Below are 13,323 nucleotides of genomic sequence, written 5' to 3' on the forward strand. Positions count from 1 at the left end.
CTGTCCTGAGAGGAAGGCCCCAGCAGAGTGAGCCCACACAGGCTGCCCTGGCTGTCAGGGCACTGCCCGTGCGGCCTGCGAGTGGGGAGGGTGGCTGTGCTCCAGACGTCCAGGGACATGGGCAGCACAGGAGGTGGGATGAAACCCCCACCGGGAGGCACACCAGGAGCAAACGCCGCTGTCCAGACGGAGCCGTCCCGGTGCTGGGCGTGGGGGCAGCGCCGCCTCAGGGACCCTCATCTTTTGTGAATTTTATTTTGCTTAACTTGACTCTTCTTGGCGGAAGTGCTCATTCGTTACGTGACAGTGACCAGAAGCGGCACCAGCTTGCTGCCTTTCTAGATAGAGCTCCGTGGAGGTGCGGGAGTCGCACCGCGCAGCCCCCGTTTGATGTGTGCAGTTCTGTGGTTGGCAGTAGTCGCAGGCTGGGACAGCCAGCACTGCAGCTGCTTCAGAACGAGCCCCATGGCCTGAGCGGTGGCTTCCCAGCCCCAGCCAAGGGACCACAGCCGCCTCACTGCCTTCACCTTGGTGTCGTGCCCTCGGCCCCATTCCCCCATCTTCCCACATGGCAGGTTATTACAGCACCGGCCTCAGCCAGGTCATCAGATGCAACACCGTTCCCTGGGGGAGCCAGGGACGCGTCCAGCTTGGTCTGTTCCCTGAGTGGACGTTTCATTTCCAGGCTTCCTTTTTTTTTTTTCCTTGAGACAGGATCTTGCTCTGTCGCCCAGGCTGGAGTACAATGGCACAATCTCGGCTGACTGCAACCTCCGCCTCCTGGGTTCAAGCAATTCTCCTGCCTCAGCCTCCCAAGTAGCTGGGATTACAGGTGCACGCCACCACGCCCAGCTAATTTTTGTATTTTTAGTAGAGACAGAGTTTCACCATGTTGGCCAGGCTGGTCTCAAATTCCTGACCTCATGATCCACCTTCCTCGGCCTCCCAAAATGCTGGGATTACAGGCGTGAGCCATGACGCCCAGCCCCAGCCTTCTTTTAAATGAAGCCCATGGCTTTGCTGATGAAGTCAGGGAGAAGGGGACTTTCTTGGCCTAAATTCTGACGTCTGTCTGGATCTGTGTTCTTTTCAGATATTACGAAGAATTTCCTATTAATCTGAAGACAGGGGAAGCCAACCTCACCCAGATCTACCTGCAGGTGACGGGGACTGCACCAACCTTGTCCCGTGGGACGCTTGGGGACGGGGATAGCACCGACCTCGTCCCGTGGGACGTGTGGGGACGGGACCGCACCAACCTCGCCCTGTGGGATGCGTGGGGACGGGGACCACATCAACCTTGCCCTGTGGGAGGCGTGGGGAGGTCGGCCTGAGGCTGGAGGACGATGGTGTGGCTCTCTCCATAGGAAGCCCTGGACTTCATTAAGAGACAGGCGCGGCGCCACCCCTTCTTCCTCTACTGGGCTGTTGACGCCACGCACGCACCCGTCTATGCCTCCAAACCCTTCTTGGGCACCAGTCAGCGAGGGCGGTGAGTCCTGGCTCCAAGGAGCACAGACTGCACTGGAGGCCCCAGCTGTGCTTGATGACTCCTGAGTTGGAGCACTCAGTACCGTGGCATTTAGTGCCCATTATGGAAAGGTCAGAGCAACCCCACCCCTTTGAAGCTGTCCGCTGGCCTGGGATCGGCAGAGGAGGGCTGCAGTGAGGGTGCTGGCTCTGTCCTTCATGAGCCACGTGAACTTGAACTGAAACCATTCCTCTTCCGGGAAGAGGCCGGCCAGTTTCACTGTCGTCTGTGAAGTTACGATTTAATGTACTCCATGAATCACAGTATGCCGTTGGCTGGCTTATCCGTTTGTCACCGTCCTCTGGGTATGGAGATGCCTTTTGTCACCATTCTCCAGGTATGGAGACGCCGTCCGGGAGATTGATGACAGCATTGGGAAGATGCTGGAGCTCCTCCACAACTTGCACATCGCGGACAACACCTTCGTCTTCTTCACATCGGACAACGGCGCTGCCCTCATTTCCGCCCCCGAACAAGGTGAGTGTTCACCACTTCTCACGGTTTCCGCATGGCCAGCATGTCGGCGAAGAGCGCCGGGACTGGCTGTGCCCACAGGATCTGTGGTGGGCAGAGCATGAAGGGTCCCTCTGGGCGCAGTGGGAGGAGCAGATGTCACTGAGCCTTGAGCAAGGCCCTTCTGGCCCAGGACTAATCTGGAAGCAGGAGTGACCTTGAACTTGGGGGTGGGGAGGAGGTGACACAAGGGAGAGGGTTTCTCTTGGAAGAGGCTGACGCCTCCCGAAGGGTGACTGACCCCGGAGGCCGGAGGCTTTGGAGGCCGCATGGAAACAGCAGGGCCGGTGGAGCGGGGTGTCCCTGCTGAGGTGGGGGCCGGCACCCAAGACCCCAGGCAGCCCTGTGAGTGTGGCCTGAACCTGGTCACCCAGGGGCCGGGCCGCCTCCGTGAGGATGGGCTCCTGCCCCCACCACAGCCCTGTCAAGTGGTTCCAGGATGGAGCTTCAGCCTTTCCCCTGCTCGGCAATAATGAATGCCTGACCCGTCCCCAGTGCCAACAAACCTGAATCCGCCTCTTCCCAGACCACGCTTGGGCCCTGCAGCCTCGTCCCAGACCACGCAGGGGGGGCCCTGTAGCCTCTTCCAAGACCACGTGGGGGGGCCCGGCAGCCCAGTGTGCTATGGGGAGAGGGGGCTTCAGAGTTTCAAGTGATAGAAACCAGCACAGCTGAAAGCCAAAACAGAAGCATAGGCACCCTCATGCCACGTCCCACCATATGGCTCCCCTGGGTGAGCCTGGCTCTCGTGCAGGCCCTCCGGACAGCTCCATCTCCCGCCCACTGGAGTCAGACCCACGAGTCGAGGCCCCCCACAGACCCACGTGTGGAGGGTTACAGGCATCTCCTAGGAGGGAGGGTGCTGGGCGTGGGGGAGGGTGCTGGGCAGGGAGAGGGTGATGTTGGCCGCCATTCCCCATGGGGAGCCTGGGGGGCCCACCTCGACACCAGCACCCACAACCACCAGCCAGCAGTGGCGAGGGCCCCAGCGACCTGAGTCTTTATGTCTAGATGATGGAATGTTTCATACAAACAAATGGCATATTTACCTATTTGTAAGAAGACGAGAACCCACACACCCAGCACCCAGCACAAGACTAGAAACAGAACATCCCAGAGAAAGAAAGCCAGGGAGGGGCCAGGCACAGTGGCTCACACCTGTAATCCCAGCACTTTGGGAGGGTGAGGCGGGTGGATCACAAGGGCAGGAGATTGAGACTAGCCTGGCTAACACGGTGAAACCCCGTCTTTACTAAAATACAAAAAAAATACCCGGGCATGGTGGCGGGTGCCTGTAGTCCCATCTACTCGGGAGGCTGAGACAGGAGAATGGCAAGAACCCAGGAGGCGGAGCTCGCAGTGAGCCGAGATCATGCCACTGCACTCTAGCCTAGACGACAGAGCGAGACTCCATCTCAAAAAAAAAAAAAAAAAACGGGAGGGGAGAGAGCGAGAGAAGGAAAGGAGGGAGGGAGGGAGAGAAGAAGGAAGAAGCATAGCACGGCCTCCTGTGAGCCCTGAGTGTCCCCGAGAAGTGGCCACTGTCCCCAGCTCAGTGTCCTTTGTCCCTTCACAGGTTCTGTGGCTCTGCCGCTGTGAGCAGAGCCCTCCCTGAGACAGGCCAGGTTCCAGGTGTTGGTGTGTTCGCCCGTGAGGGACTCTGTGAGCAGAGCTGCCTGCGAGGTTCTGTTCAGAGGCTTCCCCATGCTGCCGCTCGGGGGGGTTTGGATAGCAGCGCAGGAGGGAGCTGCGGTGACTTCGCGTCCACCACACCCAGCTAATTTTTGTATTTTGTAGACAATAGAGATGGGGTATAACCATGGTCTCTCTTTGGTAGAAACCAGTCTAGGCTAGTCTTGAACTCCCGAGTTCAAGCAATCCCCCTGCTTCCACCTCCCAAGGTACTGGGATGACAGGTAGGAGCCACCGCAGCTGGCCCCTTCGTTTCCTTTTTCCCTTTTTTTCAGGGGACCGGAAGCTGAGAGAGCCTCAGGTGGCTCAGGCTACAGTAGCAGGGATGGCTTTTGTCCCTGATGTGGGCCCCCCACCCCCTTCCTCCATGTCTGGGAGTGAGCTGGGGATGGTGTAGTCACCTGAGCTGGCCTTTGCCCCGTGACCACTTCCCACAAGTGATGGTTCAGAGATCAAAACCCGGTCTTGGGGGCTTGTCAGAAACACAGATTCCTGCACCCCACTGTGATTGAGTCAGAACCATGGGGGGGCCAGAAGTTGGCTGCATTTTAAGTACCCCAAACACCGGGAGGCTTGTGAACATTCACGTTCGTTCGGGAAGCAGCAGCCCGCAGCCGCGCACCTGGTGCCCGGGGCCTCTAATGCGGGAGGGGACGTTTCTGAGTCTTGCTGACACCACATGGCTGCATTTCCGTTTCCTCAGTGGGCGTGATGTCCCCACTTTCTCCAGGAGACTTTGCAGCCATGGCACCTCAGATGAGCCCCTGGAGAGCCATCCTGATGCTGGGATCTTGCACTCCAGCCACAGTGCCTTGGCTGGGCCCTTTGTCCCCATGACCGGTCTCAGTGACTCAGTGGGGAGGGAGGGGGAGGGTCGGGGGACATTGGGTCCCAGTGGCCTGACGTGGAGCCCCTCTCTCCCAGGTGGCAGCAACGGCCCCTTTCTGTGTGGGAAGCAAACCACGTTTGAAGGAGGGATGAGGGAGCCTGCCCTCGCATGGTGGCCGGGGCACATCGCCGCAGGCCAGGTGAGTCAGCGTCTGCCGGGCAACAGGTCCAGGCCTACAGCCATCCCAGGGTATGTGCGCCCCTCACTGGCCACCACCCCCACGCACCCTGTGCGCAGCCTCAGCACTCTCCTCCCTGTGCGCAGCCTCAGCACTCTCCTCCCTGTGCGCAGCCTCAGCACTCTCCTCCCCACGCACCCTGTGCGCAGCCTCAGCACTCTCCTCCCCACGCACCCTGTGCTCAGCCTCAGCACTCTCCTCGGAACCAGGTCCCTCTCGGTCCCTCTCAGGGTGCGTAGGGCTTGCTGTGCTCGGTCAGACGAGCAGGAAGTCTCTCTTTGGGTACTGGAGCCATGTATCCCTGCCATGTGTCACATGGGCGCTGGTAATGACTGTGTGGGAAGGTGACGTCCGTGGTCCAGTCACCGCAGTAGTCCTGAGTTAAATGGAGCTAAACAGGTTTCTTCCCTGCAGGACTTGTCAGTGCCTTTAGCATGCTGATGGGCATCATGAGCTTCTAGAAGGGGCATAGAGCAGGCTGAGTGTTTAAAAACCCGTCTGTCTACTACAGAATCGGTCTTCTTTTCCCCAAAGTACATCTCAGGCCAGTGTCCTAAGGGCACTCAGAGAACAGCAGCAGCACGACACAGGACCGTTGGTGTCTGCTGCGTGGGGTGCAGACCTCGGTGGTGGCCTGGGCCCTGGCTGGGCGAGGGTGCGTCCTGCCATCCCAGCCTGACCACCTTCATGCTGTCACTGCATCTCCCCCACCCAGGAAGCTGCCCCTCGGCTGAGGATCACACCGTGTGGTCTTCTGTAACGGGCACTTGAGCCAGACATGCCATCAACACGGGGACTGAGTCTGGTGGTTGTCAACGAGAGCTGTTTCTTCACTGTTTCTTAGTCAGTCTTTTGCCCTCCCGATGGCCTGCAGAGGCAGCCATCCCCTTCAAGTGGCCCCACAAGGATGGGGGTGCTCCCAGTGGCAGCTGGAACATCACACATGACGACAGCCAGAGTCAACACGGGGCTCATGGGGCTGAGTGAAGACGTGCGTGGGGCCAGCTCCTTCCTGAGGCTCCAGGAGATATTCTATTCCCTGCCTTTTCCAAATCCTAGCAGCCACCCCATTCCTGAGCTCCTGGCCCCTCCACCATCAAAGCCAGCAGCACGCAGGCATCTGTCCCTGGCCTTCCTGTTCCACCTTTTTTTTTTTTTTTTTGAGATGGAGTCTCACTCTGTTGCCCAGGCTGGAGTGCAGTAGTGCAATCTCGGCTCACTGCAACTTCTACCTCCCAGATTCAAGTGATTCTCCTACTTCAGCCTCCCGAGTAGCTGGGACTACAGGCACGCTCTGCCCAGCCCGGCTAATTTTTGTACTTTTAGTAGAGATGGAGTTTCACTGTGTTGGCCAGTATGGTCTCGATCTCCTGACCTCGTGATCTGCCCGCCTCGGCCTCCCAAAGTCCTGGGATTACAGGTGTGAGCCACTGCACCCAGCCCCTCTTCCACTTTTGAGGACCCTGTGGCTGTGTCCTACCCCACCCCCTGCTCGCCCAGGTTGGCCTTCCTGTTTCGAGCCCCGCTGATGAGCGGCCTGCGTTGTGTCTGCCACCTCAACTGCCTGGCCTGGTTGCGCTTCTGCAGGCCCGGGGATTGGCTGCTGTTCTGCCAGATCCTCCTCTTCCCCACTCATTCTACACATCAGGAAACTGAGGCCAGAGAGGAAGTCGTTTGTCAGGGCCCCCCCATTACTAGGGGGCAGAGGTGGGAGCAGGCGCCTGGCTGTGGAGCCTGCAGTCCTGCCCACCATGCCTGGGCAGTCCCCTGTGTCCCCAGCAGCCAGTGGGACTGGGGGTGGCACCTCCCAAGGGCACCTGTTCTCTACAGCTGTCTGGGCCTCCCTCAGACCCTCTGCCCAGGGCAACCTTTGTCTGACATGGGACTCCTGGGCCACCCCAAGTTCCCAGTACCCTGAAGGTGGAAGGACCCCCATGGTTCACTGAACAGGCAGCTGCGGCTCCGTGTGAAGGGCAGAGTGGCCGTGAGAGTGACCGCCTTATTGTGCAGGAGAAGCATGGGTGGAGGCACAGCCTCCTGTGTGGTGTGGGGTGCCCCTAGGACAGGCTGCAGCTGTGCCACCCCCTCCACTCTCCTGAGCGCCGTCCCCCTGAGGGTAGGGATGGGCCATTTGGTCTCTTGTGTGGGGGCACCTGCAGGGAGTGGTCGGTGGTCATTCAGTGAACGCTGTGACATTGGCCTGAGACTCAGGACCCGCGTAGGTCTGGGAGACGATGGCATGAGACCCGGGACCCGCGTAGGTCTGGGAGACGCTGGCATGAGACCCGGGACCCGCGTAGGTCTGGAAGACGCTGGCATGAGACCCGGAACCCGCGTAGGTCTGGGAGATGTGAGGTTCCCCACTGCAGCGGGTGCCCACCAGGCCAGGACAGGGCTGGGGCTCTGCCCCCTAGGCTGGGAGCCGCCCGTGGCTGTGCTCAGCAGCAGCCTGGGGAAGGTGAGGGGAGCTGCCCCAGCCCCGCCTGGCTCCATGCCCGGTTGGTTCAGGGATGTCTGTACCCCACAGACCTCCCCACCCACCTGCCCATGGAAAGGCTCCAGCTGAGAAAAATGCCAACTTCAGCGTTTGGGAACCTTCCCACCTGCCTCGCTCCCTGAGGAAGGGAGACCCCTCCCCAGAGCCACCGAGCTGCCGTTTCCCGTGGGCCACAAACTGAAATTGAATTCGACGGCATCAGGCCTGTGCACCGCGGCAGCACGACAGGGTTTTAGTCAAAGCACCTGACGTTTGTCCCCACGGTTCCCCTCTGGGCAGGGGAGGCTTTAGTCACTGCAGCCCTGGATTCCGAGTGAGGTCTCGAAAGGGCTGATAACGGCTTCAGCGACTTCTCCCACGGCCGCGCTGCCCACTGCGTTTCTGGACGTTTCTGGAAGGCATCGCTGCACTCACGAGGACCCTGCCGGTGGGAGTTGACCGACACAATCCACCCCCCCCCCCACCACAACATTTCCTCATTTTTTTCAGATGACAAAAGCGTCTGGATTTCTTTCTTTTTTTTTTTTTTTTTGAGACTGATCTCACCGTCACCAAGTGCAGGCGGAACCTCGGTCAACTGCCCTGCAAGTCCGCCTCCCATTCTCTGCCTCACCCGATACTGGACTACAGCTAATTTTTTTTGTATTTTTAGTAGAGACGGGGTTTCACCGTGGTCTCGATCTCCTGACCTCATGATCCACCCACCTCGGCCTCCCAAAGTGCTGAGATTACAAGCGTGAGTCACCGCGCCCGGCCCTGGATTTCTTTCTTTTATTCTGTCCTTTAAAAGACACGGGAAGGATGGGAAGCAGTCGCACAGACACTGCTGACCAGATCTGGGGAAGCTTCTCACCCTCTGCAAAGCTTCCCGAACTTTCCCAGCAAACGCTGACCTTTGCATTCCCGCCCCACACTGGGTGCTGCAGACCCCAGATCCCATGAGCAGCTGCAGCTCTGTGAGTGTCCCTGTGAGGCCAGGGCTCCTCGGTTGGAGAAGCTGGCGATCGCCTTCTGCCCTAGCGAGGAGCTGACTGCAGGCGGCGAGGGTGCCCCTGGACCGTGGGGAGGGCTGTCGGCACTGGGTGGGAGCTCCAGGGCCTGGCAGCGGATGGTGGTCCCTGCCCAGCTGCCCCAGGGGCTGTGCTTGCCAGGCAGGGCTGTGTCTCCACCCCCTCCGCAGTCTCCCCGCCGAGTGACCCAAGCCCGGAGCCCCCGAGTTAAGAAGCAGACAGAAGAAGCAGTTAAGAAGCACTGTACCCGGTGGCCCATGCCTATAATCCCAGCACTTTGGGAGGCTGAGGCGGGCGGATCACCTGAGGTTGGGAGTTCGAGACCAGCCTGACCAACATGGAGAAGCCCCGTCTCTACTAAAAGTACAAAATTAGCCGGGCGTAGTGACACATGCCTGTAATCCCAGCTACTCGGGAGGCTGAGTCAGGAGAATCGCTTGAACCTGGGAGGCGGAGGTTGCGGTGAGCTGAGATCGCGCCACTACACTCCAGCCTGGGTGACAAGAGCAAAACTCCGTCCCAAAAAAAAATAAAAAATAAATCAGACAGGGCCAGTGAAGGGAGCCAGATGGCACGCTCTGGTCATGGCTGGTCAACAGTGCCCATGCCCTCCGGAGGTCGGGGTGCAGTGGGAAAGACAGCCTCCTGCCTGTCCTGGAGCTCCCTGGGCGTGTCAGGAGCTGTCCCCACCCCAGCCGCTCGGAGTTGCTCCTGTCCAGCCTCAGCTGCCCCTCCACATCTGGTTTTTCTCCACCTGCTCCTCTGACTTAAGGGGCAGGGCTCACAGTGGCCTTAGGGCATTCAGTGTTAGAGCAAGGCTGATCCTCTCCAGACAGGTGGGCCTGGAGAGGTGGGACCTCCTGGCGTCTCCCTGGGAGAGCTGTAATTCTCCTTTCATCTGATCCACAGGGGCAGAGAAGGGTGCCAGGGAATGAGGGCGTGGACTGGCTCTGGGGTCTTTTGGGCCTGGTTTGAGGCCCCTCTGCCTCTCACACGCCTTGTGACCCCGCCCAGTCTCTGCTGTGGGCCTGTGAGCATCTGTGCATATCTGTAGACCCAGCTGGGCAGCGGGGCTCATGCACCCCCAGGGATTGGCCCCCAGCCCCTTCGGGTCGGTGCAGAGTGCCCTGACCATGTTGCTGCTGTGTGTTTCAGGTGAGCCACCAGCTGGGCAGCATCATGGACCTCTTCACCACCAGCTTGGCCCTTGCGGGCTTGACACCGCCGAGCGACAGGGCCATTGATGGCCTCAGCCTCCTTCCCACCCTCCTGCAGGGCCAGCTGATGGACAGGTTGGTGCTAGACCTGCCCCAGCCCCTCCCCCCTGATACAAGTGGTGAAGCCCAGAGCTGCTGATCAGGTGCAACCCCCAGGCCCAGCTGCCCTCCTCATTCTGGACACAGGCGTGCTTGTGCCCAGGGCAGAAGGAGGCGGGGGTGCCTGTGACGAGAGGACGTGGGGACCTGCCTGTGGGGCGGGGGCCATCCTGGGAGGGTCCAAGCACAGCAAGGCCCTGGCTCTCAGGAAAGCCTTAGGAGGGAGGGCAAGGCCAGGAGAGGGGCCTCATCCCTGCCTGTATCCAGGCACACGTCGCCCCTGCCCGCCCCACCCCTGTTCCCTGCCCTGCCTGGTTTTCGGTGCCTCATGGCTTCCTGTAGCTTCCTTCTTCCTTCTATCCAAGTCGTTGCTCTGCCAGGTCCATGGCCCGGCTCTTATCTTCTGTCCAAATCCTTGGTGTCCAAAGCTGCTGCCTCCGGCTTTCTGGGGCCGGGTAGAGGGGGGTTTTGCTCACTTCTCCCCTCTCAAGAGCTGGCACAAGTGGTTGGTCACACTGGGGAGAGACAGTGCCCAGCTGCGTCCCCCACTCCGCGTTCCTGCCTCGCAGGCCCATTATGGTCCAGAGACCCCGTGCCACCTGCTTATCCTCTTCTCTGCCCACCCTCCCCAGGGCCTGGCCCAGCCTCGCCAAGGACCAGCAATGAGGGGACGCCCAGGCACCCCAGCCCCGGCCGCCCAGATACCCAGGCACCCCAGCCCCGGCCGCCCAGACACCCAGGCACCCCAGCCACAGCTGCCCAGGAACCCCAGCCCTGGCCGCCCAGACACCCAGGCACCCCAGCCCCAGCCGCCCAGATACCCAGGCACCCCAGCCCCAGCTGCCCAAGCACCGCAGACGCCCAGGCACCCCAGCCCCGGCCGCCCAGATACCCAGGCACCCCAGCCCTGGCTGCCCAGGAGCCCCAGCCCCAGGCACCCCAGCCCCGGCCACCCAGGAACCCCAGCCCCAGACACCCAGGCACCCCAGCTCCAGCTGCCCAGGAACCCCAGCCCCGGCCACCCAGGAACCCCAGCCCCGGCCACCCAGGCACCCCAGCCCCAGCTGCCCAGGAACCCCAGCCCCGGCCGCCCAGGCACCCCAGCCCCAGCTGCCCAGGAACCCCAGCCCCAGACACCCAGGCACCGCAGCCCCGGCTGCCCAGGAACCCCAGCCCTGGCCGCCCAGACACCTAGGCACCCCAGCCCCGGCTGCCCAGGAACCCCACCCCGGCCGCCCAGGAGCCCCAGCCCCGCCACCTTGTGGGGCCTTTTTACTTTTCGATCATCTTTGTAAAGTATCAACCAAGACCTCAGGTGGAGGCATGAGCCACTGATGACAGACGCAGCCCAGAGCCCCCAGGTGGAGCCAGGGTGTCCTTCCTGTCGTTACATGGTCCTCCCCTCCCATCCCGCAGGCCCATCTTCTATTACCGCGGCGACACACTGATGGCGGCCACCCTCGGGCAGCATAAGGCTCACTTCTGGACCTGGACCAACTCCTGGGAGAACTTCAGACAGGTACAGGGCTTGGGACGTGGGCGCAGGCGGAGCTGCCCCCATCTCTATCCAGACGTGGCCCCTGGGCACCGTCCTGGGGGAGGCACAGGACGGTGAGACAGGCTGGAGCTCTACCCCCTCCACAGCCTCCTCTGCGTGGCCCCCAGTCCTTCAGCGTGGCCCAGGGCATGGCAGCTGACAGGCTGGAGGTGAGGCAGGGACCTCTTCCTGCCCCGTGTGATGACAGCAGCCCCACGGGATAGCTACAGGCGTGGCCCAGACCCTGGTCAGGTGGCCCCCATGGGCCTCTCCATCCTGCCAGGGCATCTGAGTCTCCCCCACACCCCAGGCTGGAGGCGACAGGGGCGTGGCCTGCTTCGCCCAGGTGCTAAGTGGGGGCCACAGCATCGGCATCACCACAGCAACCCCCAGTGTGGGAGGGTGAAACGCCACACGCACAGGGCCTGGGGCTCCTGCCGCCCCAGGCTACCCCAGCATCGTCAGTGCCAGGCTTTCTCCCACGATCCCTCGCCGCCTTGAGCCTCCTGCTCCCTCCCCACAGTCTTCTCTGGCCCCTGCTGATCCCGACGCTCCAGCATCCCCCAGCCCCTCCTGAGGGGTCTCTCTCAGCGCCACCCACTGCCAGCATCAAAGTCTTGAGATATGAACCCCCTGCTAATCTGCCTTAATTGGGAAGAAAATCATTTAGTTTAATGGAGAATCTAAAGACTGGAAGTGAGGAGTGGGGCTGAGGGCTGAGGGGGGAAGCTGGTCATGGGGCAGCGTCTGGAGGGCAACGATGCCCAGGAGTGTTTTGGCTCCTCCCCACCCTGTGCAGGCCCCGCACCCACTCTTCTTTTGGTTTTACCCAGCGCTGCTGCCTGCGAGGGCTGTCCTGTGCATTGGTCCCCGGCACTGCCACCTGTGAGGGCCATCCTGGGTACAGTCCTCAGACGAGCCCCTTGGCCTGCAGCACCCGCTCTGGGGATGTTAGAGGCATACCTCCCCTTTCCCGAATCAGGGAGCCCAGGGGGCAGCAGAAAGAGAACTGCGGTTACTGTGAAATCCTCGCCCTTCTTGAGCGTGTGAATCTGTGTCAGCTCCCTGGGTCTGTTTCTGTTTTCTGTGTTTTCTCTTGCCTTTCACATGTTGGTCCTGCTCCTCCCTGTCTCAGGGTTTCTATGGGGATTCTGAGCATTGTGGCTCTCCCTTCTCCCAGGGCAGGCCCTCCACTCCCCTCCTCTCCCATCCCATCCCCAGCAGAGAGTGGGGTGTTAAAAGGGGCTTTCCTCCATGAAATTAGTGGCAGTCCAGATGTGAGGCTGGCTAAGGTGTTTTAAATGCACTCACCTGCCCCACAAAGAAGAGGGGTACGTGAAAACGGGGTACGTGAGGCATGCCGGCTACACATCTCGGGCCCAGAGCGGGTGGCTCCACGTCCTGCACAGGTTGCTTATGGGCCCACTAGTCCTTCAGCGTTTAGCCAGCGCCCTGCACCACGCCGAGTACCAGGGACGCTGCTAGGCACAGGCAGACGAGACCCCCCACGGCCCCCAGTTAGGAGCTCCAGGACCAGGCAGACGAGGCCCCTCACGGCCGCGGGTCAGGGGCTCCAGAACACACCTTCCCTCCTCTTCTCATTGCAGGGCATCGATTTCTGCCCTGGGCAGAACGTTTCAGGGGTCACGACTCACAACCTGGAAGACCACACGAAGCTGCCCCTGATCTTCCACCTGGGACGGGACCCAGGGGAGAGGTTCCCTCTCAGGTGAGTCGGTGCAGGGCCTCCTGGCTGCTGGGGCATTGCCAGCCGGACTCCCCCAAATGCAGGCTCCACAGGGACAGAGCCCTCTGCACCCTGCCCGCCACCTCCCCTTGCCTGCGTCTCCTGTTCATACCCACATATGCTTGGTGGCCTGCCCTCCTCTCAGGGTGCCTGCTCCTGCCCACCCTGGTGGTCTCCTCACTTCTGCCCCTTCTGGGCCACCGTCCACCTGGCCCCCAGTGATGTACCCCCTACTCTGAGCTGCCTTCGGGGATCGCCGAGGCCAGAGGGGAGGGGTCCAGGCCCTTGGCCAGTAGGAGGTGCAAGGACACGGGTCAGCTAGCAGGAGGAATGGCAGAAAGCCGCCAGCCCCAGCTTCACCCTCTGCTCTCTGGGCCTTGTCCTCACCCCATCGAGGATGCTGGAGTCTGTGC

The 13,323-nt window shown here is 61.1% G+C and overlaps 1 protein-coding gene across 4 annotated transcripts in view; it reads left to right on the plus strand.

The window, feature by feature from the left end:
• Window positions 1-13,323, plus strand: part of GALNS (galactosamine (N-acetyl)-6-sulfatase) — a 40,717-nt gene that overhangs the window by 19,122 nt on the left and 8,272 nt on the right. For all 4 annotated transcript variants that reach the window (XM_032156191.2, XM_032156190.2, XM_058440361.1 and 1 more), the window contains 7 exons: window positions 1,094-1,160; window positions 1,368-1,492; window positions 1,869-2,008; window positions 4,661-4,764; window positions 9,466-9,602; window positions 11,043-11,145; window positions 12,771-12,892. In XM_032156191.2, coding sequence (XP_032012082.1) covers window positions 1,094-1,160; window positions 1,368-1,492; window positions 1,869-2,008; window positions 4,661-4,764; window positions 9,466-9,602; window positions 11,043-11,145; window positions 12,771-12,892 — 798 coding nt within the window. The remainder of the gene's footprint in view (window positions 1-1,093; window positions 1,161-1,367; window positions 1,493-1,868; window positions 2,009-4,660; window positions 4,765-9,465; window positions 9,603-11,042; window positions 11,146-12,770; window positions 12,893-13,323) is intronic.

Source organism: Hylobates moloch, unplaced genomic scaffold (assembly GCF_009828535.3).
Source record: "Hylobates moloch isolate HMO894 unplaced genomic scaffold, HMol_V3 SCAFFOLD_6, whole genome shotgun sequence".
In the NCBI taxonomy this organism is placed as follows: Eukaryota; Metazoa; Chordata; class Mammalia; order Primates; family Hylobatidae; genus Hylobates; species Hylobates moloch.